Source organism: Neofelis nebulosa, chromosome 15 (assembly GCF_028018385.1).
Source record: "Neofelis nebulosa isolate mNeoNeb1 chromosome 15, mNeoNeb1.pri, whole genome shotgun sequence".
Lineage (NCBI taxonomy): Eukaryota > Metazoa > Chordata > Mammalia > Carnivora > Felidae > Neofelis > Neofelis nebulosa.
The window spans coordinates 33,570,709-33,598,335 of NC_080796.1; the positions used below are offsets into that span (position 1 = coordinate 33,570,709).

Genomic DNA, 27,627 nt, shown 5'->3' on the forward strand with positions numbered 1-27,627 from the left:
TAGTTAGAAAACATGCACGTGCGCGCGCGCGCGCGCACACACACACACACACACACACACACACACACCAGTGTATGATGGGCTGAATATTTAATATTTACTCCTTTACAAACAAAGTTTGCCAGCCCCTGCCTCAGAATAAAATCTAAGCAGCCTGAGGGGCCTGCACGTTTGGCCAACCTTCTCTTCTGTCCCCTAGCCCAAACACGCAGCTGGCTCCTTGGACCACCCTGGCCTGCTTTCTCAAGAGCCAAAGGCACTGAGCTGTTTCCCACCTCCAGGCTTTTGTACTTGCTGTTCCCTTTGCCCAGATTTCCCGGCCTTTAGTTCTTTCTGTGGTTGACTCATTCTTGCCCTTCAGGTCTCGATTCCATTGTCACCCCTATCCTATGCCTCTAGAGTGGCATTCATCACCCACTCAGTTCTAGCCCTGTTTATTCCCCTCCTTCCCAACACAGCAACCACTTTGTTGACTTATCTGTGGGATTACTGTTTGCCTTTTCTCCACCATAGTGTCGGCTCCATGTGGGCAGGGACCCAGCCTGTATTGCTCACTGCTGTACATGGGCACGTATTAGGCTTTAGTGAGCATTTGGTGAGCATAAAAATGGGTGCTGGGAAAGTTGAGGCAAGGTGGTTATTATTCAGACTGCCCATAGGAATTAGGAAAACTGTGGCACTGTCTCATCTGCTGTTCACTTGTCATGCGTCTTGGAAAAAGTTTCTGAGTGCCTAATACCTCAACATTTGCATCTATAAAATAGCTACTTGCCAACAGAAAGTTATGAAGTTATTTTGGCAGCATTTATTTTTTTAAAGAAAAATTGTAGTACAGCAATCATACTCAATTCAAATAATTTTAAAGGATATTGGGTTGTGGTTAAATATGATAAGGAAAATGGCTCATATTTAATCAGGTGTTTTACTTCAGAGTAAGTAATGGGTCCATTCATTTTTCTTTCCATACAAAATTATTTTTTTAATGTTTATTTTTGAGAGAGAGACAGAGCTTGAGCAGGGGAGGGGCAGAGAGAGAGGGACAGACAGAATCCAAAGCAGGCTCCAGGCTCTAAGCTGTCAGCACAGACCCTGACGCCAGGCCCAAACCCACAAGCAGTGAGATCATGACCTGAGCTGAAGTCGGACACTTACCTGACTGAGCCATCCAAGCATCCCTTTACAAAATTATTTTTGATACTGCTCTGGAAATTCACTCTTGGATTAGAATAGTCTATACTTCACATGAATCCAACCCAGAAATAAAATAAGATAGAATACTAGGAAGTATTCTCTGGTGTTTAATGATAGATATACTTTATCCTAAAGTGCATGATTTTTCACATGTATTCTGTTTGAAGATCCCGGTCCTTGAGCACAGGTTCTTGAGTTTGTGTCCCAGGATTGCCGTTTACTGACTGTGTGACCTTAAGAGAGTATCTCAGCCTTTGTAGATCTCACACTCCTCACCTGTAAAGCAGAAATAATACCAGCTTCATAGAGTTGTTATGAAAATTCAGTGATAAATGTACGTGTTCGGTGGTGTTTCTGACCCGTGGTTGGTACTCAGGAAATCCCAGCTCCCTTCCTCTGTCTTCCTCTTTAAATTTAGTATCCAGGTTATCCCCTTTTAAAGGAATGCCAGTCCCACTATTTTATTTCCTTTAATTTTGAGACTTTAAAGAATGCTGTCTTTTTGTTTTAAAAATTTCATAATAATGTATGTGTATTTTGCTAGCATGTAAAATATTAACCATGATTTTGTTTAATCTGAGGGTATTCGTTTGTTTTCTGGTCTTCTCCTTACCTCATTAGGACATGAAGGATCACATGTCACCTTCCTCTGTGCAGGCATTAGCTGAACGAAAAAACAGACAGGTGAGTAAACATCTGAATACACAACATCAGTCAAAGAAAATAGCATGGTTAGATATTTTTAATTACAAAATGCTGATGTCTGCGTATTGTGTGTTTAAGCAGAGGACATGTACACGCTGAGCCTGGAGTGAGGTCGGCAGGTGTGAGAAAGTCTGGTCAGCTGCCCCTCCGCTCCCTCACACCCTCTGGCTCTCTCGTCTGGGCTCCCATAGCTCCCTCTGCTTACCCTTGTAGCCCCCACCACACGGCATTTCTTCTGGACGTGTTGCGCATGCTCCGTGTGCGAGGCTCTGTTAAGTGCTGTAATTGCTCCGTTTCCTGTCTTTTTCTCTGCTGGACCCCATGCTCCTTGAAAGTGAGGAACAGTTTGTGTCACAGGCTGTTTTTAAATCTCTGGCTGCTGTTACATTGCCCATAGAACTTACTAGACATTGAATGAGTAAAATTTTATGTAAAGACACTGGAGGAAACTTAATGTGTGTTAAATTAATGTAACGTGTGAATTTAAGTCCTTCGTCATTTTAAGTATTTATTCTTTTTTTTTTTTTTTTTTTTTAATTTTTTTTTTCAATGTTTTTTATTTATTTTTGGGACAGAGAGACACAGAGCATGAACGGGGGAGGGGCAGAGAGAGAGGGAGACACAGAATCCGAAGCAGGCTCCAAACTCTGAGCTGTCAGCACAGAGCCTGACATGGGGCTCAAACTCACGAATCATGACATCATGACCTGAGCCAAAGTCGGACATGTAACCAACTGAGCCACCCAAGTGCCCCTTAAATATTTTTTTGACATGAGGTCTAGTTTCTATTAGTTATTACAGATACATCATGAAATCTCATTTCAGAAACCAAAGCACAGATAATGATATATCAAAAATAAAAGCTACAAGAGACCAGTCCTTGGATTTTAAGTATCTTTTTAAAGTTAGATGCTTTGTGTAGACATTTCTTTCTGACTGATAAAATAAAATAAAATAGTTTTAAAAAATGTACAACAGGGGCACCTGGGTGGCTCAGTCGGTTAAGTGTCAGACCCTGGATTTTGGCTCAAGTCATGATCTCACAATTTGTGAGATTGAGCCCCACGTCTCTGCACTGTCAGCACAGAGATTCTCTTGGGATTCTCTCTCCCTCTCCTTCTGCCTCATCTCCCCGCCCCTCCCCCCAAATAAATACTTAATACACACACACACACACACATACACACACACACACACACCAGTCACCTAAAATTTAGATTTAACTTCAGTTCCATTCAGACTCCATAAAGTTACCAGTAGTCAGTCCATTTAGTAGACCGTTAACTCCAGAATCAGCTCATCATTTTTAACTAACTGGTATCAGTAAGTCCTTACTTTATACCTGCACGTGTTTGTTGACCCACTTAATTTTGAAAACAAGTATTGTAAGAGCTCAAAGAAAGGGAGGGGGCTCTCCAGATATCACCTAACTTAATTTTCCTGTTTCCTTTCTCGCATTTCATTTTTCAAGTCATTGTTGTGTTTTATTTTCTTCCTGTCTACCTCCCTTCCTCTTAACAGTGCAGCGAGGAAAAGCCAGTGACTGACCTGGTCCATCTGGCACTAGCTCTTGGGAGAAGCCAAGGGTCTGGCCATAGCTGGCTAGTTTTGAAGTTCCCTTTTTGTCTCCACTTCAGCTCACAGGAGCTGAGTGACCTAAGGTAGTTGTGACAGTGAGATCGGGAACTCTTGGCCTCCATTACCCTGAACTTGAATTGTTTTATTCCCCAGATAGTAGAAGTTGAGCTGACATACACAAACTGTGTAGTTACACATTGCCTTTCCAAGTGTGGACTGGAATTTTGTTTTCAGTGTTGCATGAAATGTCATAGGGTCACAAATTGTCAAAGAATCGCAGGGCTGGTTTTCTGTACGCACTCAGGCAGGCAGGCCTCGCTGCTTCCTGCCAGATCAGGTGCTGTGCAACCCCGGCTGGGCTGGGACCTCTGGCTCTGGCACCTGCACACAGTCTGGTCCTCCAGTGCCCTGGGCCCTTGCCGTCTCCTTTCCCATTAAAACAGAGTCCTGGAGGGGCGCCTGGGTGGCGCAGTCGGTTGGGCGTCCGACTTCAGCCAGGTCACGATCTCGCGGTCCGTGAGTTCGAGCCCCGCGTCGGGCTCTGGGCTGATGGCTCGGAGCCTGGAGCCTGTTTCTGATTCTGTGTCTCCCTCTCTCTCTGCCCCTCCCCCGTTCATGCTCTGTCTCTCTCTGTCCCAAAAATAAATTAAAAAAAAAAAAAAAAAAAAAAAGTTAAAAAAACAGAGTCCTGGAAGTCAGACTGGTGAAATCTAAGCTGCTTCACAGTAAAGCATAGACGACTGTTAATGGTGTGACATATGTCCACCTGAGTGTAGACCATGGATGTGCTAGAAAAATAGCCCTGATTGTGTCCCCAGGAGCACACCAGGCTGGTGGAGCCCCCAGTTCTCTGTCGGTAGCCTAATGATGCACTATATATAGCCTTATTCTGACCTTGAAAAAATTGTCACTAGGCCCCACTGCCCTCCTTAGAGATTCTTAGAGTCTTCAGCTCAGAAGGAGCAGGATCTCTTCAACTTGACAACCCTACAATCAGGGCAGGGCAGGGCCATCTTCAAAAGGCCTCGGGTCTGCTTCCTCCAGAGGCCAGGTTGCCAAGGACTGCGGGAGGCTCTCCTGTGCCCTGGTCCCCTTCTCATAATCACCTCAGCACTTAAGCTCTGTCTTCGGAGCTTTGCCAAGCCCAATACCCAAAGTGTGGCCCTTTGACCGAATTCAGCTCTGAGCATCAGGTAAAGTGGGCCACGTCAGTCCCAAGGGGCTAGTAAAGGGCTTTTCAGACAGAGAAGCAAGTAATCAGTTAGGCTTTTAACAGTTCCGGAGATAAAAAGTACCCAGTAAGAAGATCTGGCAACCGCACAAGGAGAAAGAATCTTAGTCAGCAGCATCTTCTGGCTCTCTATGCAGGACTGGTGTGAGCAGTAACTTTGACCAACTAGTCAGACAGGCTTATGGGGCTCCCAGTCCGAGCCCAAAGCCGAGAATGAGCTTTCCCATTCCTGACAGGCCTTTTCATATAAGGGAGACTTATCCTTTTTCCAGACTTATCCTGTTCTGGCTACAAACTTCCTTGAATTCATATTGGGAAACCTGACCCTGGTGAAGAGCTCTAACTTCAGGCCCAGCACTCGCCTGGGTTATCAGGATCAGGCACTCATTCGTGGCCATGTCCGCCTGTGAAGCAACCCCCAGGTCCTATCTGGGAAGCCTGTAGCCCTTTCGTTCAACTGGAAAAGCACTGGGATTTATGTATGGGTTAAACTGAAGAGACATTGGTGGTTCTTGGGGCTTCTGTGTGTGAGAGGCTGTGACTTAGCTTCTTATCATACTAGGGCGCTCTCCCACCTCCTTCCAAAACAAAACCCCAGAAACTTCCCTGGCTCACACTTGAATAAAAAGGATTCTAGATCTGTGGGATTACACCAGAACCTGTGAGTCTCTGGTGAGCTTCCCAGGGTAGGAAGAGCTGACCTACAGAGACCAAGTGCTTTTACATTATGTAGTGTGTACAGATGGGCACTTGTTGGTTTGAAGTTGACATTTATTTGCATTTTAATGGGACCAAAGGCCATTTTTGAGTCCCATTGGGAAAGCTTGGAGCCAGCGGGTGCCCTTCCCGGCATTCCTGAAATTGTGCCACGCAGGCACCAACCTCCACCACCACACAAAAGGCTGATCCGGTGGAAAATGCACCGTGAGCAGTATGAGAACTCTTTATGTTCCTGCTGTGGAGCATTTATGCAGATAGTAATGACTTGTTTCCTGCCCCCCACAACCTGGCTGCCCCGTCCTGCTCTCATAGGCACTGCTAGGGGACAGTGGTGGTCAGAACTGGAGTGCCGGAATGACGGAGAAGTATGTGCGCCTCGACCGCGAGCTCCAGTTAGCCAACTCCCATTTCATCGAGGAGCAGCAGGCCCAGCAGCAGGTACCCGAGGGCCCGTAGGCTGCGGTGGGAGCCAGGCCCTCCCTCTGTCCCGCTGCCAGCAGGTGGGGGGGGGGGGGGGAGCGGGGACTTGTCTTGCGGTGGCCTGCGTCCGCCTGTGCCGTGAACCTCCTTCGGAGCACGACCTTGTCAAGAGATCCAAGCTTGATTAGCTCTCTCAGGAAAAGCAGACCAGACATCCACAACTGACAGACAAGGCCATTGATTGAAAAAAACAAAACACAAAAAACTAGCAACCTCTTTCCCCGCCTCCACTTCTATACTCCGTTTATTGTTCATTTCAACAAAGGCACTTTCAGAAAAATTGAGTCCTTGTTGTTTCATTGAAAATCCATTATATGTAAAAATAATTGCTTTGGTGGAGGTTATACAGCAGAAAGAAAGCGAGGTTGGTTATATTCACATTGTTGCTTTTGATATGTAGTTGTATTTTAAAAAGGAAGCTGAGAACAATGTATCTGGGGATTTGAGGGTTTTCTATGCATTGAAACTGGTTCTTAAATACGAAGTTGTATGTATACATGTAGGACTGTGTGTTCTCTTTCCATTAGCATGTCTGTTTAACCAGTTGTCTACTTAAATTGCTATTAATCAAGTAGACTTTTTTATATACAGAAAATGAGGAAGGTACAGCACAATTAACAGTAATTATTTATCACTCAGTGGTTGTCCTTGAGACAGCTCACTGCCACAGGGCCGCCTCTGGTTTGTCCTTGAGCAGGAAGGAAAGGACTCGGTGTGCACAGTTTTCCCACATTCAGAGGTTTGCCAGGCTCTCTCTCGTAGTTAGGCTGTGGCAGCCTGTTGTGGATTGAGACCTTGACCCTGGTGTGGGCTTCCTCTTCCCAAATCCCCCCTGGCTCAGTGGTTACTGCACAGGTGCTTTTGGCCCTGGCCTTTTCCCTCAATGGACTCGAGCCACACGGCATCAGTCCCCCTTGGTGGTTTCAAGGTTTGCTGACTGTTCACACGTTGGATCAGCAGGAGGTATCAGTAGCCTGACAACCCAGCCTTTTGAGCAGTGTGTTCTCAGAGGCGATGGTCTGGTCCTTGGATTTCTGGGCTTTGCTTCTGAATGAGAATTGTCCCAAGTTGGCAAAGACGTGAGCAGCTGCTAGAGTACCGGGACTGGAGCCAGGTAAGATGGATTCTCATTGCTTATTTCCCGTTTCTCTGGCACCAGCTGATTGTGGAGCAGCAGGATGAGCAGTTGGAGCTGGTCTCTGGCAGCATCGGGGTGCTGAAGAACATGTCCCAGCGCATCGGAGGGGAGCTGGAGGAACAGGCAGTGTGAGTATTGACATGCCCCTCTTACTGCAGGGAAACTGGGGGGCAGAGCCGTGTTCAGAGACCCCTGAAAAGCCTGACAGTTACATGGCCAGTGAAACCAAAAGCTGTTTTACTTACAGCTCTGTCTTCATTCTGTCTTGCAGACTGACCTCCCCCAAAGAAGCAAATTTATCAGATAAAATTTTCAGCAGGGTTTAGGCAGAGTTATTCTCATGTTAGTTTTACACCTTGCAAAAACAGATCCAGTCTCCTCTGAGCAGATTCTTGGAGTGTTATGATGAATGGGAGCATGAGACAGATCTGGCTTTTGTAACCTCCCTGGGGATTTGGGTCCCGAAGAGGATGGGACATGAGCTGGCTTCACTTTATCACCCCATGACTCTCCTGCTCCATCGAATAAAACTTCTTGCTCTGCATCTTAAACTTTAACTTTATGAAAAAAAGTCTATAAATTTAACCTCAATTAATAAAAAAATCTTCCCTCAAAAGTAAAAAGTAAACACAGAGCAAACAAGAAAAAACAATTGGGTTTCTTTGTTTTTCCCTCGGGACAATCTCCTTTTGTGCTTGGAAGCATGGCCCCAAAAGCATCCTTCTAAAACCCGTTCATTTCACAATTTTTTTTTTCTGAAAAAGTAAGACCATCCACTAGGATGTTTCAGAACCTCTCCAGTTGCACTCTTAAGTTCAGCATTATACATTCATTCTTCATAAATTCAGAATGGCACCTGCTCTGCTGGAGGTCCTGGGTATTGATAGGGGAGCGATCAGAACAGACCGTCTTTGCCGTCAGAGAGTTTACCATTTACTGTGTAGAACGGACGTTCTACAAATGGTGTAAGTCATTAAGAGGTGACAGAGAAGGAAGGAGGAAGGACATGGGACCTGGGAGCCCTCACCTAGCGCAAGCTGCAGACCTGACTTAGCCCAGGTCCCTGAGAAGATGTGTTTAACTGGAACCTGAAGGGTGAGGAGAAGGTGTCCCAGTGAAGGGTTGGGGGTGAGGGGAGGGCCGACCGAGACAGAGAGTGAGGAAGTGCATGGGGCAGAAAGGTTTACTGTGTTTAGAGCATGGGAGTAGGGAGGGGTGCAGAAGTCAAGACAGGGAGGCCTTAGAAGCCCTGTTATGGGGTTAGGGCTTTCTCTTCTGAGGGTGATGGGAAACCATGAAGGTTGTGTTGGGAATGACACCATGGTCAGGTTTACATTTCAGGCAGGCCCACCTAGCCGTGGCATAAAAAAATTTTTTTAACGTTTATTTTTGAGAGAGAGAGAGAGAGACAAAGCACAAGCAGGGGAGGGGCAGAGAGAAAGGGAGACAGAATCTGAAGCAGGCTCCAAGCTCTGAGCCATCAGCACGGAACCCGACACAAGGCTCAAACCCATGAACTGTGGGATGATCATGACCTGAGCTGAAGTCAGATGCTTAACCAGCTGAGCCACCAGGCGCCATGTCTAGCTGCGGTTTAGATGACCAACCACAGTGGAGCAAGAGTGGAGGCAGGGAGACTAAGTGGGAAGCTACAAGAGCAGGAATCTAGGCATGCGTGTTTAATTTCCGTCTAAAGTGCATTCTTCCCCTAAAATACCAGTTGGGGGACGGGAAAGGACTAATTGCCTGAACTCCTTGGGCTTCGGTAGATGACAGAGAAGCCTGGTAGACTTCTAGTTAAAGATGGTGACTTTGAACACACCAAATACACCTTTTATCTCCACTCCCTCCCTAAAGCCCACTAGAGTGCAGGCAGAGGGATTTTTTTTTTTAGACGCATAAAACCTATGGGGACATAGAGCATGAAATAACAAACGATCAGCATAACATTCAGATCCTGGATGGTTACCGACTCTACCGACCAGAGAAAGCTGAACCCTCGGCCAGCCGTGGGGAGAGCCAAGGAGCAAGCTGGTGGCCACGAGCCACCGGCTGGGAAGAGCATTTGCTCGCTCTAGACAGCGTGAGTCCCGAAGGGCGATCTCCTCACACCGTGACAAAATCATGTTGGAAGGAAGGAGGAGGAGGTGTGGGGTGGATGCAGAGATGGGGAAGGAAATGGGAGCAGAGCAAAGCCCTAGCGCTTCTAGTGCAGAGTCAGCAGGACAGGATTCTGGTGCAAGCATTTACTTCAAAAAGTGGAGAAAGCCCGAGAGAAGAGTGGGAGGGGCTGGAGCAGTTGTCCTGGGGGCGGGAAACAGCTGTGTTTTTTTTGGGTTTTTTGTTTTTTTTTTTTAATGAAAACTCTTAACGTGCTATTTAGCTCTTTAAAGTGTGTGTCGAGGCACCTGGGTGGTTCAATTGGTTAAGGGTCCGACTTCGGCTCAGGTCATGATCTCACAGTTCATGGGTTCGAGCCTGGCATTGGGCTCTGTGCTGACAGCTCAGAGCCTGGAACCTGCTTCCGATTCTATGTCTCCCTCTCTCTCTCCACCCCTCCCCTGCTTGCACTCTGTCTCTCTCTCTCTCTCAAAAATAAATATATATTTTTTTAAAAATATTTAAAAATAATAGAGTATGTGTCACTTTGGTAAAAATAATAAGTAAATTCAAAGGAGAACACGTGGGTCTTGGACTCTGACCTGTGTTCCTCAGGACGTGTAGCCACTGGCAGCTGTGCCGTTGGCCACGTAACATGTGGTCAGTCTGAACTGAGATGTGGCCAAAATGTAAATGCACCAGACTTTGAAGACTTACTATGAAAAAAAAAAAAAACCCACAAAGTAGCTTGTGCATGATTTTTTAAATATTGATTACATGTTGAAACAATAATGTTTTGGCTATATGGAGCCAAATAAAGCAGATTATGAAAATTAATTTCTTCCTTTTTGTTTTAAATGTGTGGCTACCAGAAATACAAAATAGCGTACGGATTCACAGCCTGTTTCTTTTGGACAGCGCCGAAGAGATAGATCGGGGCTGGAAACCTAGTTAGTGGGTGTCCTTGGGCCGGAGGCTGGGTGACTGGCCTTTTTGTCCTCAGTCGGAAAAGTCATGCCCGGCATACAAAGGTGGCTCTTGTGTTTTCGGCGTTTGGCCCTGCCTGGATAGGTCTGCAGCTGCAGGGCTAAGATGCTACCAGGATCTAAGATGAGCTAATAATGTCTTAATGTGAAAATTCAGGTAAGGGACAAAGACTTGCTTATTTAGTTGTCAACATGGACTGTATTTCCTAATTGACTTAATGAGGAGTCGGTTGCCCTGAATTCTGAAGGGTTGTCGGCTGCTTCATGTGGGCACAGACCAAGCCCAGGACTTTCTAGCCGCCATTGATGCTGTCAGAGTACTAGAGCCTTACTAATAAGACCTCTGGTCTTAATAAGACTAATTGGTATGTTGCATTCTGTATTTGAGATGATCACATGTTAGCCCAGAGTTGAAAAGTCTGGAATGTTTGGTGATTTATGAAATAAACATTGTTGGGATGAGAGTATTTTGGTGTTTTCTTTCCCAGCTGCACCTTGGACAGCAAAATAGTGTTAGCTTCCTGGAGCCACTTCTCCCCGTGGGAAAACACTGGCTTCTCTGCGGGTGTAGGTGAGGAGCACACACCGTCAGGAATGGCAGTCCCAGGGCCTCCCGGCGTTATGACAAAGCACAGAGTGCATTACAGGCAATGATTATTAAAGTATGTTTGGCTCCTGTCGCCACGAAGTGCTTTGTGTTATGACCTGGTGCTCACGAGACCCCCGGCAGGGAAGCTACCCCATTTTACAGATGTGGAAACTGTGCCAAAGAGTTGTGGGGTGCCTTGTCAAGGTAGCAGGGGAAGCAAGTGGCAAAGCCTGGTTGTCTGACCTCACACAGCCTCTTTCTAGAGCACTGCATTGCCACTGAGTTTCTGTTCTTCTATCAGTCAGCTCCACACTGCCTGGTCTACATTTCTAAAATCTACAAAGCTCTAAAAAAATTTTTTTTAAGTTTTCAGCAAGCCCATATTACAGGAAACCTAACCTGAACTCACTGCAGCTATGATTCCTGTTAGTTTCCTCTGCAGAAACATTAACATGCTTGATTATGGGGTCTGCCCCAGACCCTGCTTGTGAGTGCTGGCTAATATCCAGCATATGTAATTCATTGCTTTTTTAAATTCCTAAAATTCTGAAATCAAAAAAACATGTCTTGTGCTAAGGAGTTTGGATAATAGATTGATCAAACCCCCACATTACCTGTTTTAGGTTTGCTAACACTGAGGTGTGGGGTAAGATCATACCTTACCATGATTTAATTTCATGGGCAGCGCGTTGCCAAGACTTTGTGCTTACCAGCCACCCCTCTGTGTCTGCTTCTGTTTCCAGTATGTTGGATGATTTCTCCCATGAGTTGGAGAGCACTCAGTCCCGGCTGGACAATGTGATGAAGAAACTTGCAAAAGTATCTCACATGACCAGTGGTATGTATGGCATTTAAAGCTTAAGAATTCCTACTTCATTCTAGAAACATGGTCTATAGCGTTCTCACAGGTGTGCCCCTTCAGATCTCTCTCCTGTCGTACATTTTTGGGTCTGCTTTCTTGTCAGAGAAGGAAGACCGGTAGGCACAGGCCTCGTCTGCCACTTGTGGCCTTCACCGGAGAAGTGGTCTTTGTGTCCCCCCACCGCACAAGGCTGGTGTGGTGGGTGGCTTTTCTCCTAGTGGAGCAACTCTCACTGCAATTACAAAATCCTTTTTTATTTCACTTTCTTATTTCCTTGCCCAAATAGGGAACAGTAATGAAGAAGCCGGTTATTGTTTTCCCTGGACTTTCTTTTATTGAAAAACTCCTACCATTTCAGAATCAGATGGCCTTACAGATCTAATTTAAATTTCTTTCAGGGGCACCTGGGTGGTTCCGTCATTTAAGCATATGACTCTTTCAACGTTTTTGTTTTTATTTTTATTTTTGGGACAGAGAGAGACAGAGCATGAACGGGGGAGGGGCAGAGAGAGAGGGAGACACAGAATCGGAAACAGGCCCCAGGCTCCGAGCCATCAGCCCAGAGCCTGACGCGGGGCTCGAACTCACGGATTGGACCGCGAGATCGTGACCTGGCTGAAGTCGGACGCTTAACCGACTGCGCCACCCAGGCGCCCCTAAGCATATGACTCTTAATTTTGGCTCAGGTCATGATCTCATTGATCTTCTAGTTTGTGAGATTGAGCCCTGCATTGGGCTCCGTGCTGACAGCGGGGATCCGGCTTGTGATTCTCTCTCTCGCTCTCTGCCCCTCCCCCACTCTCAATGCGTACGGTCTCTCTCTCTCTTTCTTTCTCAAAATAAATAAACTTAAAAAAAAATCTTTTTAAATAAAAAATAAATTGTTTTCACTTAAAGTCGTAAGTGAAATATTCCAGCAGATTTGCGCCAGAGTGGGGTGAAATTTTAACAGTTTTCAAATTGGTCACTATGTAGGAAGATATGTTCCAGGGACTCTATTTGTTGATGGCAGCAACCCACCTCCCGTAGTACATTAGAAATACTGTATTTTAAAGCGGAAGAACATCCAGTATCTCCTTTCTTCTTTAGTCGGCAGGGGGTGGCTTGGTCAAGGGAGGAACTGAGGTACTCCTCGAGGTGAGGTAAATGTTGTTGAAGCAGACCACTAGCACCCCCGCTGGAGCTTCCCATTTCTTGCCTCATTCTTCTGTGGGTTTCCTCTCATCAGGTATGTGTTACGGGGTCTAATGGTTCATTCAGCCTTCTGCGCTAAGGCTAATACAGATCTATATTTGCTTTCCAGCAGTTTAACTCATAGTCAAGTTAAAGAACAGTTGTCTGGGGCTCAGCTTCTTACCTGTAAAAAATAGGTTGTTGCCTGCTTCTTCAGAGCACTGTGGAAGTTAAATTAAATAATAGTAATTAATGTACAAGTGTTTAAAGTGTCTCCCACGTATTAGTACTTACTTAATGCTTGTTTCTTTTTTAAAAAATAGGAAGTCAGGCAGAATATGGCCCTGCAGGGCAAAGGACCTGTTTTGTTTTTTTATCCACAACAGAGGGAAGCTCGTAGCCAGACTTAGTTCCTTCTTTCTCTCCAGGGACAAATACCTTTATGCCTCCAGCAGCTTTTCACCGCCTGAAGCAGGCACCAGCTTAGTTAATCTTTCACACACTTAGAGAAAGGTTTGCAAAGCCTTCTTCCCTATTCCTCTGTTCTCTCCCACCTTCATGCTTCTACTTAAAAAAAAAAAAAATAATAATTAGTGAAGTATTACATAACCAGTGTAAACCCCAGGCCCTCTCTAGTGTGTGTATTCATCACAAAGTCAAGTAGCTACTTCAGCACCAGTTTTGTTTGGGGAAGAGCAAAGAACAAAGATGCACTGTGTCTTTGTTTCTCAGCATTCCGGGAATGAATAATTTAGAAAAGTGCTTGCATTGTGATAAGCCGTTCAGTGTGTATAAATAGCACTGAGCCTTGCTTATGCTTTATGCTACTTTATCCTGAAAGAAAAGTTTGGGGAGCAAAGTAGGGACTTCAATTATATTTGTCTAAGAAAAAGGGCCAGGAGACGGAGAATTTAGCCTGGAAGGCCCTTCAGTTTAGACAGCTTGCCCATGGTTTTTTCATTTTAAGCTTTGCCTGCTCCCAAAAGAAAGATTGCTCAGGGCCTCCTGCTTGGTGCTCTTGGCTTCAGGTTGACACCAAGGCAATTTGTATTTGCCTCTGTTCTCCATAACTTCTGGGCAAGTTCGCTGCTTTTTAATCTGTACTTGAAGTATATGAAGACACGTTGAAGTCCGATCAGGCAGTAACCGAGCTCACATGCCAGCCACACGGTTCCGGAGAATCAGAACATCTGCCCTTCCCCGTGGCTGGCTGCTTTGTGGAAGAAATCAGCCAAGATGCCACACTTGCTTTATGAGTGACCCAAGGACGGTGTATTCTTTTTTTTTTTTTTAATTTTTTTTTCAACGTTTTTAATTTATTTTTGGGACAGAGAGAGACAGAGCATGAACGGGGGAGGGGCAGAGACAGAGGGAGACACAGAAGCGGAAACAGGCTCCAGGCTCCGAGCCATCAGCCCAGAGCCTGACGCGGGGCTCGAACTCACGGACCGCGAGATCGTGACCTGGCTGAAGTCGGGCGCTTAACCGACTGCGCCACCCAGGCGCCCCAGTGTATTCTTTTGAGTAGAAGGTTCTTTTGAGTCTTCCCTCACCTTCTAGAATTTTTTTATCTTTTCTCTCCAGTGGAGGAAAATATACTGGAAGGGGAGAAACACCTGCCATTGGAGCTCTCTTTGTTCCCATCTACTTTTTGAAGCAGGTCTTGAGCTTACAAAGCTGGTTAGGCTTTTCCCTTGAGAGCGCAGAAGCCTTTGTGGTTAGTTTTGCCCCCCTTCTGGGGAGAAGTCAGCGGGTGAGGTTACCTGGTTCGGCTTCCTAGCAGCAGCTTAGCACTTCAAAGGGAAATGGCTTTAAAGGAGCGTCCCGGTTGTGCTAGCTTGTATGAGGGATGTTGTCCTTGATGAAAACCCCTATTTAATGCAATCCTGGAAGAGAGAGTGATCGGAGGTGGGAGGGGCATGGGGAGAGGCTGATGGAAAGCCAAAAAGTGGAAAACTGGTTCAATATTGGGAATCTAGGGTTGAGAATGTTGGGGGGTGGGGGGGGGACAGGGATGGTTAGGAAGCAATTATCTTGCCTGTTTTGTCCTGGAAGAATACCAACTAATCATTTTAATGAGTGTTTTGAAGTTCTTATAGGCATTTTTAAATAGATGAAAGAATGCTAGATTAACTCAAGTTCTCTTGAGCAGTGAAGTGATAGTTAAACAGATTAAAAATATTATCTGAGTAGGCCAATTCTGCCTCCCGTGCCCATTGGACTAGTCCTGTTCAGACAAGGAACCAACAGACTTGGGGTCTTTGCCCTGATCACAGTTTCTAAGTGAGTTTCTAGAGTGTCTGAAGTAGAGCAAGGTGATCACCACCAAGAAGGTACTTACTTTGCTTACTGTCACTTGGTGGCAGTCTCTTGGCCGGTTCTAAAATTTTGCCAGCCGTGGCAGTTAGATAATTTAAGTACTGGTTTGTGGACTTAGCATTGCTTTGAGGAAAGCTTTGCAATCGATTTTCCTAGATGCAGACCTTCTTATACTGTGATCCTCCATAGCCATGGTGTCCTAGAATCTGCAGGCTTTCAAGTAGACTTTTGATGAATCCGTTTACCTTCATATCTCTGTTTAAATGGAGGACCCCTCTCTAGCAGCGGAAGTACGTTTTCATAGGCCAGTGAAAGTCTGTTCTGTCAGTCTGGCCCTTTGTAGAAAGACTGCTTGTTCTTTCTACCTCCACAAGTTCAGGAGGCATCCTGGCAATGGCGGCACCCTGGGCTCCACACCCGGCCCAGCCCAGGGTGAACGAGGGTATTCGTGTTTCCTGCCAGGCACGCGGGGGATTGTGGGTGGAGCTGGGGCTCTGCTGGGATCTGTGTGGGCCCTTCTATTCCTCCGCGACTCCTTGCTCTTGGCGTTTAGATGGACTCTAGCCGCTTAGTTTCCGGTGCTTGTTCTGAAGTGTTGGTAGGGCAGGTTTCAGAGAAGGCCTTCCACTTGGATTCAGTGGTAAGCTGTGTAAGTTACTTTCCCAGTAATCTCTCCTGGAGGGGTGTGGCGTAACGGTGATTGTGCTTATGGTCCCCGGAGTTTGCTTTTTCAGCCCTTCATTTCCTGGAGTGACCAGCGGGAGCTTTTATCCTCTTTCCGTCCTCCCCTAGTGCCCGTTGAGCAAAGAACAGGATTCTTGTTGAATGAAGTGATTTGGCTTCGGTAGAGGATTAAAGCGAATGGGCTTTGATCTGTAATGCCAGTGCCAGCACCTTGCCAGGGACATGGTACCCACCAGCAGCCAGCTGAGAGCCACGGGTTTTAATGAAAGACTTGAAGCACGGAGCACGTACTGGTTACAGGCCTGTGTTCGAGGGACCGGCAGAGCTGTGGGTGCACATGCGGTGCAGGCACAGACACCCGGCCCGCGGGCGGGTTCCAGATCCTCCGAGCCCCCGTCATCGGCACACTCTGGCCCCTTTCTGCTGCGGGGAGTTGCAGGTGACTGTACCTTGGGGAACGTAGAGTCCCGAGAGTGCTAATCCTCGTCTCCTGCCTTCCAGACAGGCGCCAGTGGTGTGCCATCGCCGTCCTTTTCGTGGTCCTGCTGGTCGTGCTGGTCCTCCTCCTTGTTCTGTGACACGGCCGGCGCAGCCCCTCCTGCACTCGAACCCAGGGAGGCGGGCAGCGACGCCGGGCGTTGCCGTCCCCTCCCGCTTCTCTCTGGAAGACGCGGCCTGCACTGACCCCCCTCCCCGTGACCCCACCACTGACAGCTGCTCTGACCCGGCGCTGGCAGGGCCACGGGGAACACCGGGTGGACGACCATGAGCTCCTGGCCCGCCTGGCCCGCGCTGAGGATGGCCCGCCACTGCTTTGCCTCCCAGGCCTCACGCCCCAAGGACGGCCTCGGAGGAATCCAGAAAATTCCGCAGACTCCACTAGCGCTTGCTGTTGCTCATTCCATCCATCTCGGACAGCTCTTTTCTCCAGCCCAGACCCTTCCCCCGGCTCCGACGGCGCACCACGGTCCCGTCCTGATGAGCCCTGTCCAGAGTGCGGGCTCCCGGGCACGTTTCATGCCCCGCTGCCCCTGACAGCCGGTCGCTGATGGGAACAGAAGGCCCAAGAAGCAGTTTTTGACAGAAGACGCACCGATCCATTTTTCAGGGATAAGTGCTGGGATAAAATTGCTTTTCCAGGCACATTATTTTGTGGTAAGAAATAGCTAATGGAGAATAATGGAAAGCACTAGGCTTTGGGGATGCTAACAACGGGTGGCTTGAACTGAAGGGAGTTGAGGGTGGCAGGACCCAGTTTGCACAGCTGAGGGAACGGTGGGTGAGGCTGCTGGAGGTCAGAGCCTTGCCAAATTCACGTTGCTGTCCTGGTGCAGCTTGTATTTTTAGGACCACCTTTAACTGTATGGCTACTGCACACTTGAACGGGTTAGGGTCCCTGGCCAGCCTCCTCGACGGTTAGGTCACTCCTGTGGCACTCTGCACCGGGGGCGGGGGTGGGGGGAGGAGGTCACGGTTGGGAGTGGTTAGTACATCATTAGCACAGCGACACTCAGAAACCATAATGACAAAAAAGGCTAGTTCTGAACCAGACTTCTCTTACCCTGTGAGTCATGGCAAGAATGGGTAGGTGAACTTGAGGGTTTTTTCCCCCCTAAGATGACAACTCAGTTTTTTGGTTTTTTTAATCATCCATTCAAATAACTGAGCCAATCCAAATTTAAATAATGGATGCTTTAATTGAGTTTTAGTAGCTGAAACTGCTGAGATGCTAAATTTCAGGCTTCTGATGACTTTTTAAATGCCTCCAACGTACACGTGTCTATAGGATATTTTTATAGCCTCCCTGATGCTGTCACCACTGTTGAAGCAGCAGCTGACCCAGAGCCTGGCAGGGGAGGCCGTGGCTGTCCTCACCATCTTTTTGTGCACTTGGAAAGCACAGCCAACATCCGGATAGAGCTCTAGCTTGGACTTCTTGTTTCCTCATCTGTTGGGGTCCACTCCTCGGCACGCTGGTTGTTTTTTTTTTCTTTTTAATTTTTTTTCTTGTTTGTCTTTCTTGTTTATTTGCTTTGGGGCTCTCCCCACCCCACCCCACCCCCCGCCCTTTTTTGTGATTTGCAATGATGTACTTGCCCAGCTGACTTTTGACTTGCACTTTTTAATAAATATTTGTAACAGTTTTTTAAAGAAGGGTATTTTCTCATGGTTAGGATCATGGTAGGTAAGTAAATCTGCCTGTTGATGAAAGCTAAAAGCAGATTTATAAAACTAAAAGGGTGGTTGACATCCACGTTTACAGTCAACTCTGATATATAAATAAGTTATTTTTTTCAAATTAGCAAAAAAAAAAAAAAAGATTACTACAAAGGGCTTCCGATATAGGGTACTAGGTTATTTGTTTTACAAAGTTTTGAGACTCATTCAAATAGTCTTCTCTAAACTTAGAACAGGGATGGTCCTTAGATTTGCATTAAAATATACAGGTCTTTGTTAAACATAAATGGGGACCTTGTCTCAGTACTGTAACCACACTCCACATCACACGAGGCAGTAGGCATCCTAATGGCCTGTATGATTATGCTCTTTACAAGCCATGCTGTTGTCCTCCTATTACCAGATTTACTGTGCCCCACACAACTGTCACATGCGTCAGTGGGGCTTGTTGGGAACACGCCTGGTCGTGAATGAGTAAGATGCTTCCCTGGTGTCGGAGGGGAGGGGGGCTGGGGGGCGGCAGGTTTTGTAATCTGAAGGCTTAATTACTAAGTGTTTGGATGAATCTAGAATCGGCATGATGACCTCACCTAATTTCAAGTATTTGCTGAACAGTGGCTATTGTAGACGAGAGTCCTGAAGCCGAAGAGGGAATTATTTAGGAGGAGGAAAGTTTACTTGAAAATACAAGCACTGCATGCGTGCTCCCTGCAGGCCCCTGTCTCCTCGCCTCAGAGGAACTGTTCTTTGACAGGCAGCCTCTTAATATCTTCGTCAGAGCCAGCTCTGCCCCAGGCATAACTCCTGGCCCAGCGGGCTTGATCCTGGGCTTGACCCTGTTGGGCCTACGGGGCATCGCTACAGATGAGTGTTCATTTGAAAGCCTCCACCCAGACCGCAAACCATGGCGGTCCAAGAGAGTAACCCAGGGGCTTAGGTTGACTTTTGAGGACAAATGTTGCCTCCTCGGTGATCCCGACACTGCCGGGTTCCAGAGGGCACCTAAGTGGTTCCCCGGCCGATAGGAGGGGGAGAGCAGTGGACACCCGTGACCGCCCTGCGCTGCTCAGGGGCACATCCTAGAAGCAGTTGGGCTTTCTCCAACCTCTGCACCTCGACACGTACTCATCATTTCTAAGGAACTGGCAGAATGTGATGGATAAAGAGAAACAGCTCAACTTGCGTTTATTGCAAGAACATTTTTCTAATCAGCTGATTTGGGGGGTTAATTGGGGGAATGAACCGTTGAGAGAGTTAGCCAGAGTGGGGGGTCCAGCTGGAAAACCGAAATACCTTTAGGTTTTCATCCTCGTCTTTGATCTTGCCTTTGTGTGGACTGAAAACGCCCCGTGCTCTCTGTGTGCCCGCTGCTGGGTGGCAGTTGGAAGTCACTGTGTGTGTGTTACATGACGATCTTCACGCCAGAGCCGAAGGGGGAGAGACTTGGGAGCTTGCCCATTATTCTCTGCTTTTAGCCAGAGTTAAACAGACTGATGGGTCTGGTAGCCAACCACTTGGCAACTTCTACTCCTTCTCACCTCGTGAGATTCAGGGCTGTGAAGAGAAATCTAGCCTAACTCCAACAGAAATCTGTCTCTGTTAAGTGTTTTACCTTCTGTAAGCGAAGGTGGCAGAGCCAAGATCTTTCTTCTGGTAATTTCCCTGGCTATAAAGTGAGACCATTACCTTTCTAGAGAATTCATAGCATTTGAAGATCTAGGAACTGAATTATACATAGGAGTTGCTTTTCAGCTCTGTGGACTCGGATTGCTTGGCTTCACCTTGTACTGCAGGATGAACTTGGAAGCGAAACAAAATTGGGACAGTCTGAAAAGCAGAAGTTCCAAAACGCGGCATGCACTACCTCCCTCTTTGTGTTCCTCTCGCTGGCATCTCTTTCCCTCCCAGGTTTTTGAAGAATAACATTTTTGAAAAACGTGTTCTTTCTCCATCAAGAGCAGAGAGAGGTGAAACCAAAGAGCTCTCAGACCTTCCGACCCTCTGTCACACCGCGTCACGCCTGACCCGAGTTGGTTCACGAAGACCACGCCCCACGGAATGGGCCTGGGCTGCTGGCGGGGTGCAGCAGCGTCCCCCCCCCCCCCCCCGGGGCCTCTGCTTCTGAGGGAGGGGCAGTCCCGTCACCAGGCTGGCCTGATGAGGGGAGACCCACTCTCTATTCTGTCCGCTGCCCTGTCCCGGCTCTCATGAATGTGCTTGCGCAGCAGTCCGTCAGATGTGAATGCGGACACCAGGCTCCCCGTGTTTACTTGCCGTCCTGCTCACTGGGAAGCTGCTGACTGGTATTGAGTCCAGAAAATCAAGAGAATTCTAAGCAGAGGGAAACAGCCGTCCAGGCGAGGGCAGCCCTGCAGTGACCCTCTGAGACAGAAGCCCGCACAGCTTAGCACAGGTCGCTCGGTGGGGCCGAAACTCCAGACCTGCTGGCTTCTGGGGCCAGCATCCCTGACCTACGCTTGGAAGCGTGTGGACCACCCAGCGCGGCCCTTTTGTTTTGGAGACGAGACCACTCACTGCAGCTCCCCCAGCAGACAGGGCGGCATTTGCCGGGGTGCGTCTTGGGCTGGGCCCCAGGGAGCTCGTACACTGCGTGCGGCCAGTGACCTCAGCGGCGCAAGAGGGTAGGCCGGCAGTGACCTGTCATGTTCACCCCTCGCTCCAGTTTCTGGGCGTCTGCTTTTGGACAAACACTGAAGCTCCGAAAGTTCCAGCGGCCCCTTGGCTGTGTTGCTGCCATCTACCTGCATGTGACAGCTCCTTATTAGGTTAGAGTCTCTTTACCAATGCAGGGGTGGGGAGGTGGGGAGGAAGGAGAAAGCTTGGTTTCCCTCTGACGTAGACTAATGTGTTGGTGCTGTTTTCCTTCCAATGTGACCTTTGTCCAGAAATGCCCCTCCCCAAGGCCGTGTGGACGGTAACTGCACTTCAGCAGTCATTGTCCCAGTCACCTGCCCGACTGCTTGGTAGGGACCTGGTTTGCCAAGTGCAACCAGTGAGAGAAAGTGTATTTTACCTTCTTTTTTTTTTTTTTTTTTTTTTAAGGCTATGAATTCTTGAACCCAGAAGCTACTTGATCCTCCAGGGGGTGTTAGACATAAGACCACCCGGCTTCATTGTTTGTTGACCAAAGCTCTCGGGCCTTGTTCTGTCACCCTGGTGGTACCCCAGCTCTCCACACGAACCAGGCTCTCTGTCAGCCTGGGGGTGACCCCATGTCCAGTGTTGTTCTTGTTGGACTCTGCAGAGAGTGGGCTTTAGCCGGGACCATGCTACTGAACAGGAATCGCAGCCCTGGGGGTAAGTCTGCTCTGGGAGAGGCAGACGTCCTAGTCCTCAGGAAAAGAGAGAGTCTGCAGGGTGGGGAGAGGCCAGCCAGGTGTTCCCACTAAGAAGTTACTGGAACTTACCTGTAAGCTTGATGTGGGCGTGTCCTAACTTGACCCAGGAGAATGCCCTGGGTGAGGGTGGCCTGGAAACCAGGAAAGGGCCAAAGACCGCAAGCTGTAAATGATTGTGGATTCATTTTGTGTTAAGTGGAGATCAGCTCTCACTGGCTCATTTGTAATCAGAAATTAGCGTAATGAAAAAATCGAATGTGTAATACGTGGCAACACTCAGCAGGACTAAATTGTCGTATTTTTCTTCCAAGGATAAATAACCTACGGTGTTTTATTTTTAAATAACCAGAAGGCACAAACTAAAGAGGTGAGATCAAGGATTCGAATTTAAAATGCCTGGGTGATTTCCAGATGGTGCGCACCCCCCTTCCTCCCCACGAGAAGAGCCCAGTAGCCCTGGTGCCAGTTTACACCCCCCTCCACAGGTAGATACATTCTTGCTCTTTCGACAGGCTGGGTCTCCCAAGTGTGGTGTGGGACCAGCGGTGGCGGCATGGCCCCTGAGCTTGCTAGAAATGCAGGTTCTCAGGCCCACCTGGATCTGCCGAATCACAGACTCTGGGGGTGAGGCCAGTGGGCTGTGTTTCACAAGGCTTCCAGGGGATTCTGCTGCCCACTGTAGTTTCAGAATCACTGCTCCTGCATCATGGAATTTAGGCTACAGTAAACCATCCCTGCATAATAAAACCTCTTCCATAGCTTTGATCGTAATCCTGACATTAAACAAACTGATGACACTATAAACTTGAAAACTTTTTAAAAATACTTGCGTAAGAAAAATCTCAACTAGCCGTCTTTCAAAGTGGTATTTTTACACCCTGAAGTCTATCAGTAATGTTTCTTATTTCTGCTCTTGAAATCATGTTACAGCTGTACAAAGAATACTGTTCAGTATTAAAAGAGAAATGGAGAGACCATGACCTTTGTCAGTTGTTGTTTTTTAAGTTTTGTTTTTCTCTTATTTCTTTTCATACTTACATACAGCTCCTTCCTTCTGCCCCCACCAGTAAACACAGACATATGCGTATGCCTCGGGTGGGGAAAGCGTGTGGCTGTTGGAAGATCTGAATTATAAATTGTGCTCTCTTGGGCTGGGCAAGTTACGTGAATTATTAAACCCCAAAATAACCACATTATGGATTCAGAATACCATACGGCACAGTTTCAGTTGGGACAAGGAGTGTGGGGAGCAGAGAAACAACACAGAAGGAACTGAGTCTTTTATTTCCCCCTCACCCAAGTGTTGGCCAGCAAGAACACTGGCCATCCCAGTTGGCAGGTGAAAGAGCCTTCCTTCGATTCTGTGTCGGACAAGATGACGAGGCTATATAAGCTCCTTAAGGACAGGGACCTTCATCATCCCATCTGTCCTCATCATCTTCCCTCATTATCTGAACACCTTCTATGTGCCCAGCAGCGTTCTAGGTGCTTCATCTGTATTAATGCAGATGATAACTTAAAATGGTGTTTTGAGACTATGAAGTTACCTCATCTAGTATTATCTCGAATGTGCAGATGAGGGAACGGGGACACAAGTGATTTCTCAAGGTCACACAGCTGAGACGAGGCAGAGCCACTTGCTGGCTCTCAGTGCTACCACAGAAATTGGGACATCCGTGCTTCATGAGTCCCCAGCTTGACTTCCCCCAAATGTAATAGCTAAGGAGGGTTAACACACGTCAACATACTAACCAGCCTTGCTAGAGGAATGAATGCTTATTTTGAGGGTTACAGTTAATATTTGAGAAGGAAGGGCTGTGTGTACCCCCTGATAAAAGCAAATCTGCCCCTCTCCCAGGCCTGGGGAGCTGCGGACCGTGTGGCGTTGACGAGAAAAAGCCGGCCGTGTACAAGGCTGAGGGTTCTGGAGCCACCAGCACGTTGACTCCACTCGTGGCTCTGCTGCACAGCAAAAGAGTGATGTGCTGTCTCTCACAAGGTCCCCACTGGCTACAAGTCTTACATAAAACTCACATTGAAAATACAAGAGGAGACCTGGGACAAAAACTCCCAGGAAGGGAAGAGCTGTCCATACTGCCACAATGCTGCACTGTCCAAGAGGACACATAAACCTTGATCCTTGGCACCTTGGGGGCGTCACTTGTCTGGAAACAGGGACCCTTCTACCAAGACGACACTGACAACTGGAACATTAGCGGCGGCTCCATTTGGTGCAGATGCAGGCAGAGCCTGGGCACGAACATCCCCACCAATACACCTCTCGGTAGGTGAGGTGTTCAGAACCCAGCTTGGGTGGCCAAATCGCCAACCTTTCTGACCTCTGCAGTGGTATCCCCTTCCTCACCACATCGTCGGATGCGTTCTAGCTGCGTTCACAAAAGTTCACATTAAGATTGGCCAGCCTTTGGGAAGAGGTCATCAACTCATAGGAACAGATTTCTCAAATTTTATACCTAATTAGCAGCTAAAACTTCTGGCCAACATTTGATAAGAATCTGACGTGCTGGCAGGTCTTTGATCATGGGCATCAGGGACACGACGGGGAGTGAAATTTTGGTCATTTCATTCTTACAACCCCACAAGGGAAACCCCGTTGGTGCCCAGTTTATACCCACAAACGGGCATGAGCATCGAAGACGTTTGCCCAAGGGTAAATGAGGAAGAGGTAGGGTCAGGAGGAGGGCCCAGGTCTGACTGGACCAGTATGAGGCCAGCGTCCCTTCAAAGAGAAAAGAGCTGTAGTAGGAGTTGGTGGTGGGTTAAAGCACTGCTCTAAGAAGTGAAGATAAAGCACGGACACCAGGTACCCTGGACTTGACCGCGTCTCAAATCCCATATGCCCACTGTACAGTTAAGAGATCTGCTAAGCCAAGGACCTCAGGCAGGCTGGCCTTGCTGATAAAATGTTTTGGAGCTTTTATTTGGCTGGAAACAGGCAAAAAGTAAGTGAGCCAGACTCCTGATACGAACTCGGAAAAGCCTGGAGACGTCTGTGGAGCCCAGGGTGAGGATCAGAGCTGTGGCATCTGAATGCTGCTGTGAGCTCCCGCCACTGCTAGCGTTCCGTGCTCCTGAGAGAACACCAGAGCTTGGATGGAGGCTGCTGAGCCCACGGCTGGCTCGTCTGGGAAGCCTTTCTTCTCACCAGGTGGAGTGGGGCCTCCTGCCTGGGGCTTCCATTGTACCCCTTGGCTGTCTCTCTTCACAGCTGTAGCTGTCTCCACCCTGGGGACGTGGGCATCCCAAGGGCAGGGCAGGCCTCTCCCCAGTACCTGGCACCTGGCCAGACCCCTGAGGACAGCCCCACACTGCGAATTGGGGCCTGAGCCCAGATTGCAGAAGGACAAGACAAAGGCAGACCCAGCGGGCACCCAGGCATCCACAGAAGAGCCCCGGATGCCCTCCAGGCCTGGCAGGGCAGCTGTTAAAGCCTGGCTCCATGGGCAGAGATTCAGAGCCAATGACAGCAGCCCCTTCCTCAGGGCCCGGCGCTCCGACCTGGCCAAGCCCACAGCCTGAGAGAGCTGGGCAGAGCTTCTTGCCAAGGAAGGCTGCTGCCATTTCTAAGCAGGTGCTCTGGCTCTGTAGGAAGGAGGGAAACTTCAGAGAGGATGGTGGGGAGGGAGGGCGAGAGGGGGAGGGGAGAGAGGGGATCTGGTGACAGCCTTGTGAATGGCTCCAGAACCAACCTGGGGATTTGGGGTAGGAAATGGGTTGAACAGATGGACCAGGGAAGCCCAGGTGTTGCCAGGTAAGTTTGATGGAGGATAAGCAAGAAACTCTATTTGAAAAGAGAGCCACAATAAAGAGCCCTGGCACCCGATTATATGGGACCACAGGGAAGAGGAACAAAGTCAGCACGCAGGTGTTCCTGGAATGCTTCCCTGGGCAGCTGGACAGGCATCTCTAGTATTTTTGAAGGCTGCCAAGGAGTCCGCGGGTGGACAAGGGAAAGGGTGTTCCAGCAAGGGCATACGAATTAGCAGCAGGAAATGGGTGAGTGAATGCGGGAATCTGGGGCGTGGCCAGATCAGGGATCCAACAGTTCCTGCCCCTAAGTACCCACGCGGGAATCCCACTGCACGGAGGCCGGTTTGGAGGACCAGGAAGTCCAGTCACCTCACTGTACCCTGCCCCTGGGACACGGGCTTCTCGGCGACAAGGCTGTAGGATCAAGGATGCCTCTTCCCCTAGGGGCCACGCACATACGGACGAGCCACCAGTCCAGGAAGGTTCAGCAGCGTTCTGCAGGCAGCGCACCGCTGGAAGAGGTCGCGGAGGTCGGATGTGGAGCTCCGGGTAACAGAGGACGGAGGCAGCCTCCCCTCCAACCACCACTCCCCCAGGCGGTGCCGAGGGCGTGTTCTCAGCGCGCTCCAGAGCAGGGGTCAGAACGATCCTTTAAGCTACAGCTCAGGACACACACATACACACACACACCCCTCTGAAAAAATTGGTTCTCAAAACCTACACGTGCCTTGTGCGAAACGCTACCTTTTAAAATATTGGTGTCGACCCACAAGACATGACCCACGAGTGGGTTACGCCTGCTTTTCGGAAACTCTGTTCTGGAAAATGATCTTGTCCCCACTTCCTCCCGCCCCCCGCGGGGAGATGGGAGCGCCAACGCAATTTCCCTGCAGAAAAACTGAAGCCGAACCCCTCACGCCGTCCTGGTGAAGATGGGGGACGGGGGTGCTGGGGTCAGGGGTCGGCCCAACCCGGGTGCTCGAGGGCCTCCGGATGAGGTGAGCCCCACAGGGTTCCAGGAGGGAGGACGCGCACGGGCTGGCCGTCACAGAGGGCCGGGTTCAAATCCATTCTCCGCTAGTAATATTTGCAATGTGACCTTAGATAAATAATTTAACCTGAGTCTTCGGCTGCCAGTTTGCAAGCAGAGATAAGTAGTCCGTTCCTGGCAGAATTGCCTCAAGGATTCAGTACTGAATCCTTAACGTCCCCAACAGAGCTCTGGGAGATCGGAGGAGCAGAGCAGGCTGGGAGACGCCACAGTGACTGCACGCCTTTGAATTAACCTTCATTTCCCAAATCCGAGCTGCGCCTGTGGTTCCTCCATCCTGAGACTCGGAACACTGCGCGTACCGGTCCCCATTCTGCGTCCCCCGCCACGCGTGCCAGTCCTGAGTCGCCTCGCTTCCCGTCCCATCCCTCCTCCTGCTCAGGCCAGTCCTCCCGGTTGTCCGCTCCCACGGTCCCCAGCCGTGCGTCCCTCCGGGGCAAAGTGAGGGCCAGCCTCTTCCCGGCCTCCGGCGCCCAGCGAGGGCTCCTGCGTCGTGTGTCTGTTGGGGGCTGGGAGCGTGCAACCCGTCCCCACCCCGCCCCCAGCCTCTGGAAAACTGCCGGCTCCAGCCGTCCTGCGCCTCCAAACGAGCCCGCGCCAGGCCGGGCGGCCCCGGGGCGGGGCAGTGCGGCCAGAGCCCCGTCTCCCGCGCCGGCCCCCGCGGACGCCAGGAAGGACAGCGCGGACACGACAGCGGGAGGGCGGGCGGCGCGCAACAAAGGCCGGGAGGCCGGCGCGGAGGGCACCTCCCGGGCGGCCGAGTGGCAGGCAGGGCGCACCCGCGGGGAGCCAGCCGCCTGTGCGACCTGCCCGGACCCGCGGGATCGCCCCGCCCGGCCGTCCCGACTTGCAGGCGACACGCGCGTCGGAGCAGAGTAGCCTGGCGGGGAGGGCGTGGGGCGGTTGCCTGCGAACAGTCGCCTCCAGGTCGCTGACACGCGACAAATTTCGGTCCCCCTTCCCAGGGAACCTGGTGCCGGCCGCACTCCGCCTTGGAGATGAGCTCTCGCCCCCCGCCGGCCCCTCCGCCACCGAGAAGAGGCGCCCTGAAAAAAAAAGGTTCTAGCAGGCGACGGTGGGAGCGAGGTTGGTCAGGGACCGCCCTTCCCTCCCAGATCCCCCCACCCCGGCTTCCGCTAGCGACTTCTGACCTTGCGCCCCACCCCCACCTGTCACCCTAAGGATATTGACATGTCTGAGGCCCAAGTTGGAGCCACTTTCTGTTCTGTGTAGTCCCCAAATCTGATGGCTTCTGTGGAGAGAGCTCTGGACGCAGAATACCGATAAACTGCCCTGGGGGGTGGGGGGATGGGGGAAGGTCATAGGTTAGGTACAGGAAAAAGCCACCTTTGCGCACGCTGTTATCTTCTGTGCCTGAACGTCCTTTTCTTCATCCTTCCTGTAAGTTCCTACTCATGTTACAAAACCCTGCGTGGGTGTCCCCTGTCGGTAAGCTCCCTCCCCCCAGCTGATCACTCAGGCTGTCTACCCCAGAGGCCAGGTGCCAGGCTC

The 27,627-nt window shown here is 49.4% G+C and overlaps 1 protein-coding gene across 2 annotated transcripts in view; it reads left to right on the top strand.

The window, feature by feature from the left end:
- Positions 1–16,442, top strand: part of STX6 (syntaxin 6) — a 47,039-nt gene extending 30,597 nt beyond the window's left edge. The window contains exons 4-8 of one of the 2 annotated variants that reach the window (XM_058702404.1): positions 1,813–1,875; positions 5,738–5,863; positions 7,065–7,171; positions 11,462–11,556; positions 16,258–16,442. In XM_058702404.1, coding sequence (XP_058558387.1) covers positions 1,813–1,875; positions 5,738–5,863; positions 7,065–7,171; positions 11,462–11,556; positions 16,258–16,334 — 468 coding nt within the window. In that variant the 3' untranslated portion in view covers positions 16,335–16,442. Of the gene's footprint in view, positions 1–1,812; positions 1,876–5,737; positions 5,864–7,064; positions 7,172–10,617; positions 11,436–11,461; positions 11,557–16,257 lie in introns of those variants that run through there. The other variant, XM_058702405.1, reaches the window with a different exon arrangement.
- The last annotated feature ends 11,185 nt before the right edge of the window (positions 16,443–27,627 follow it).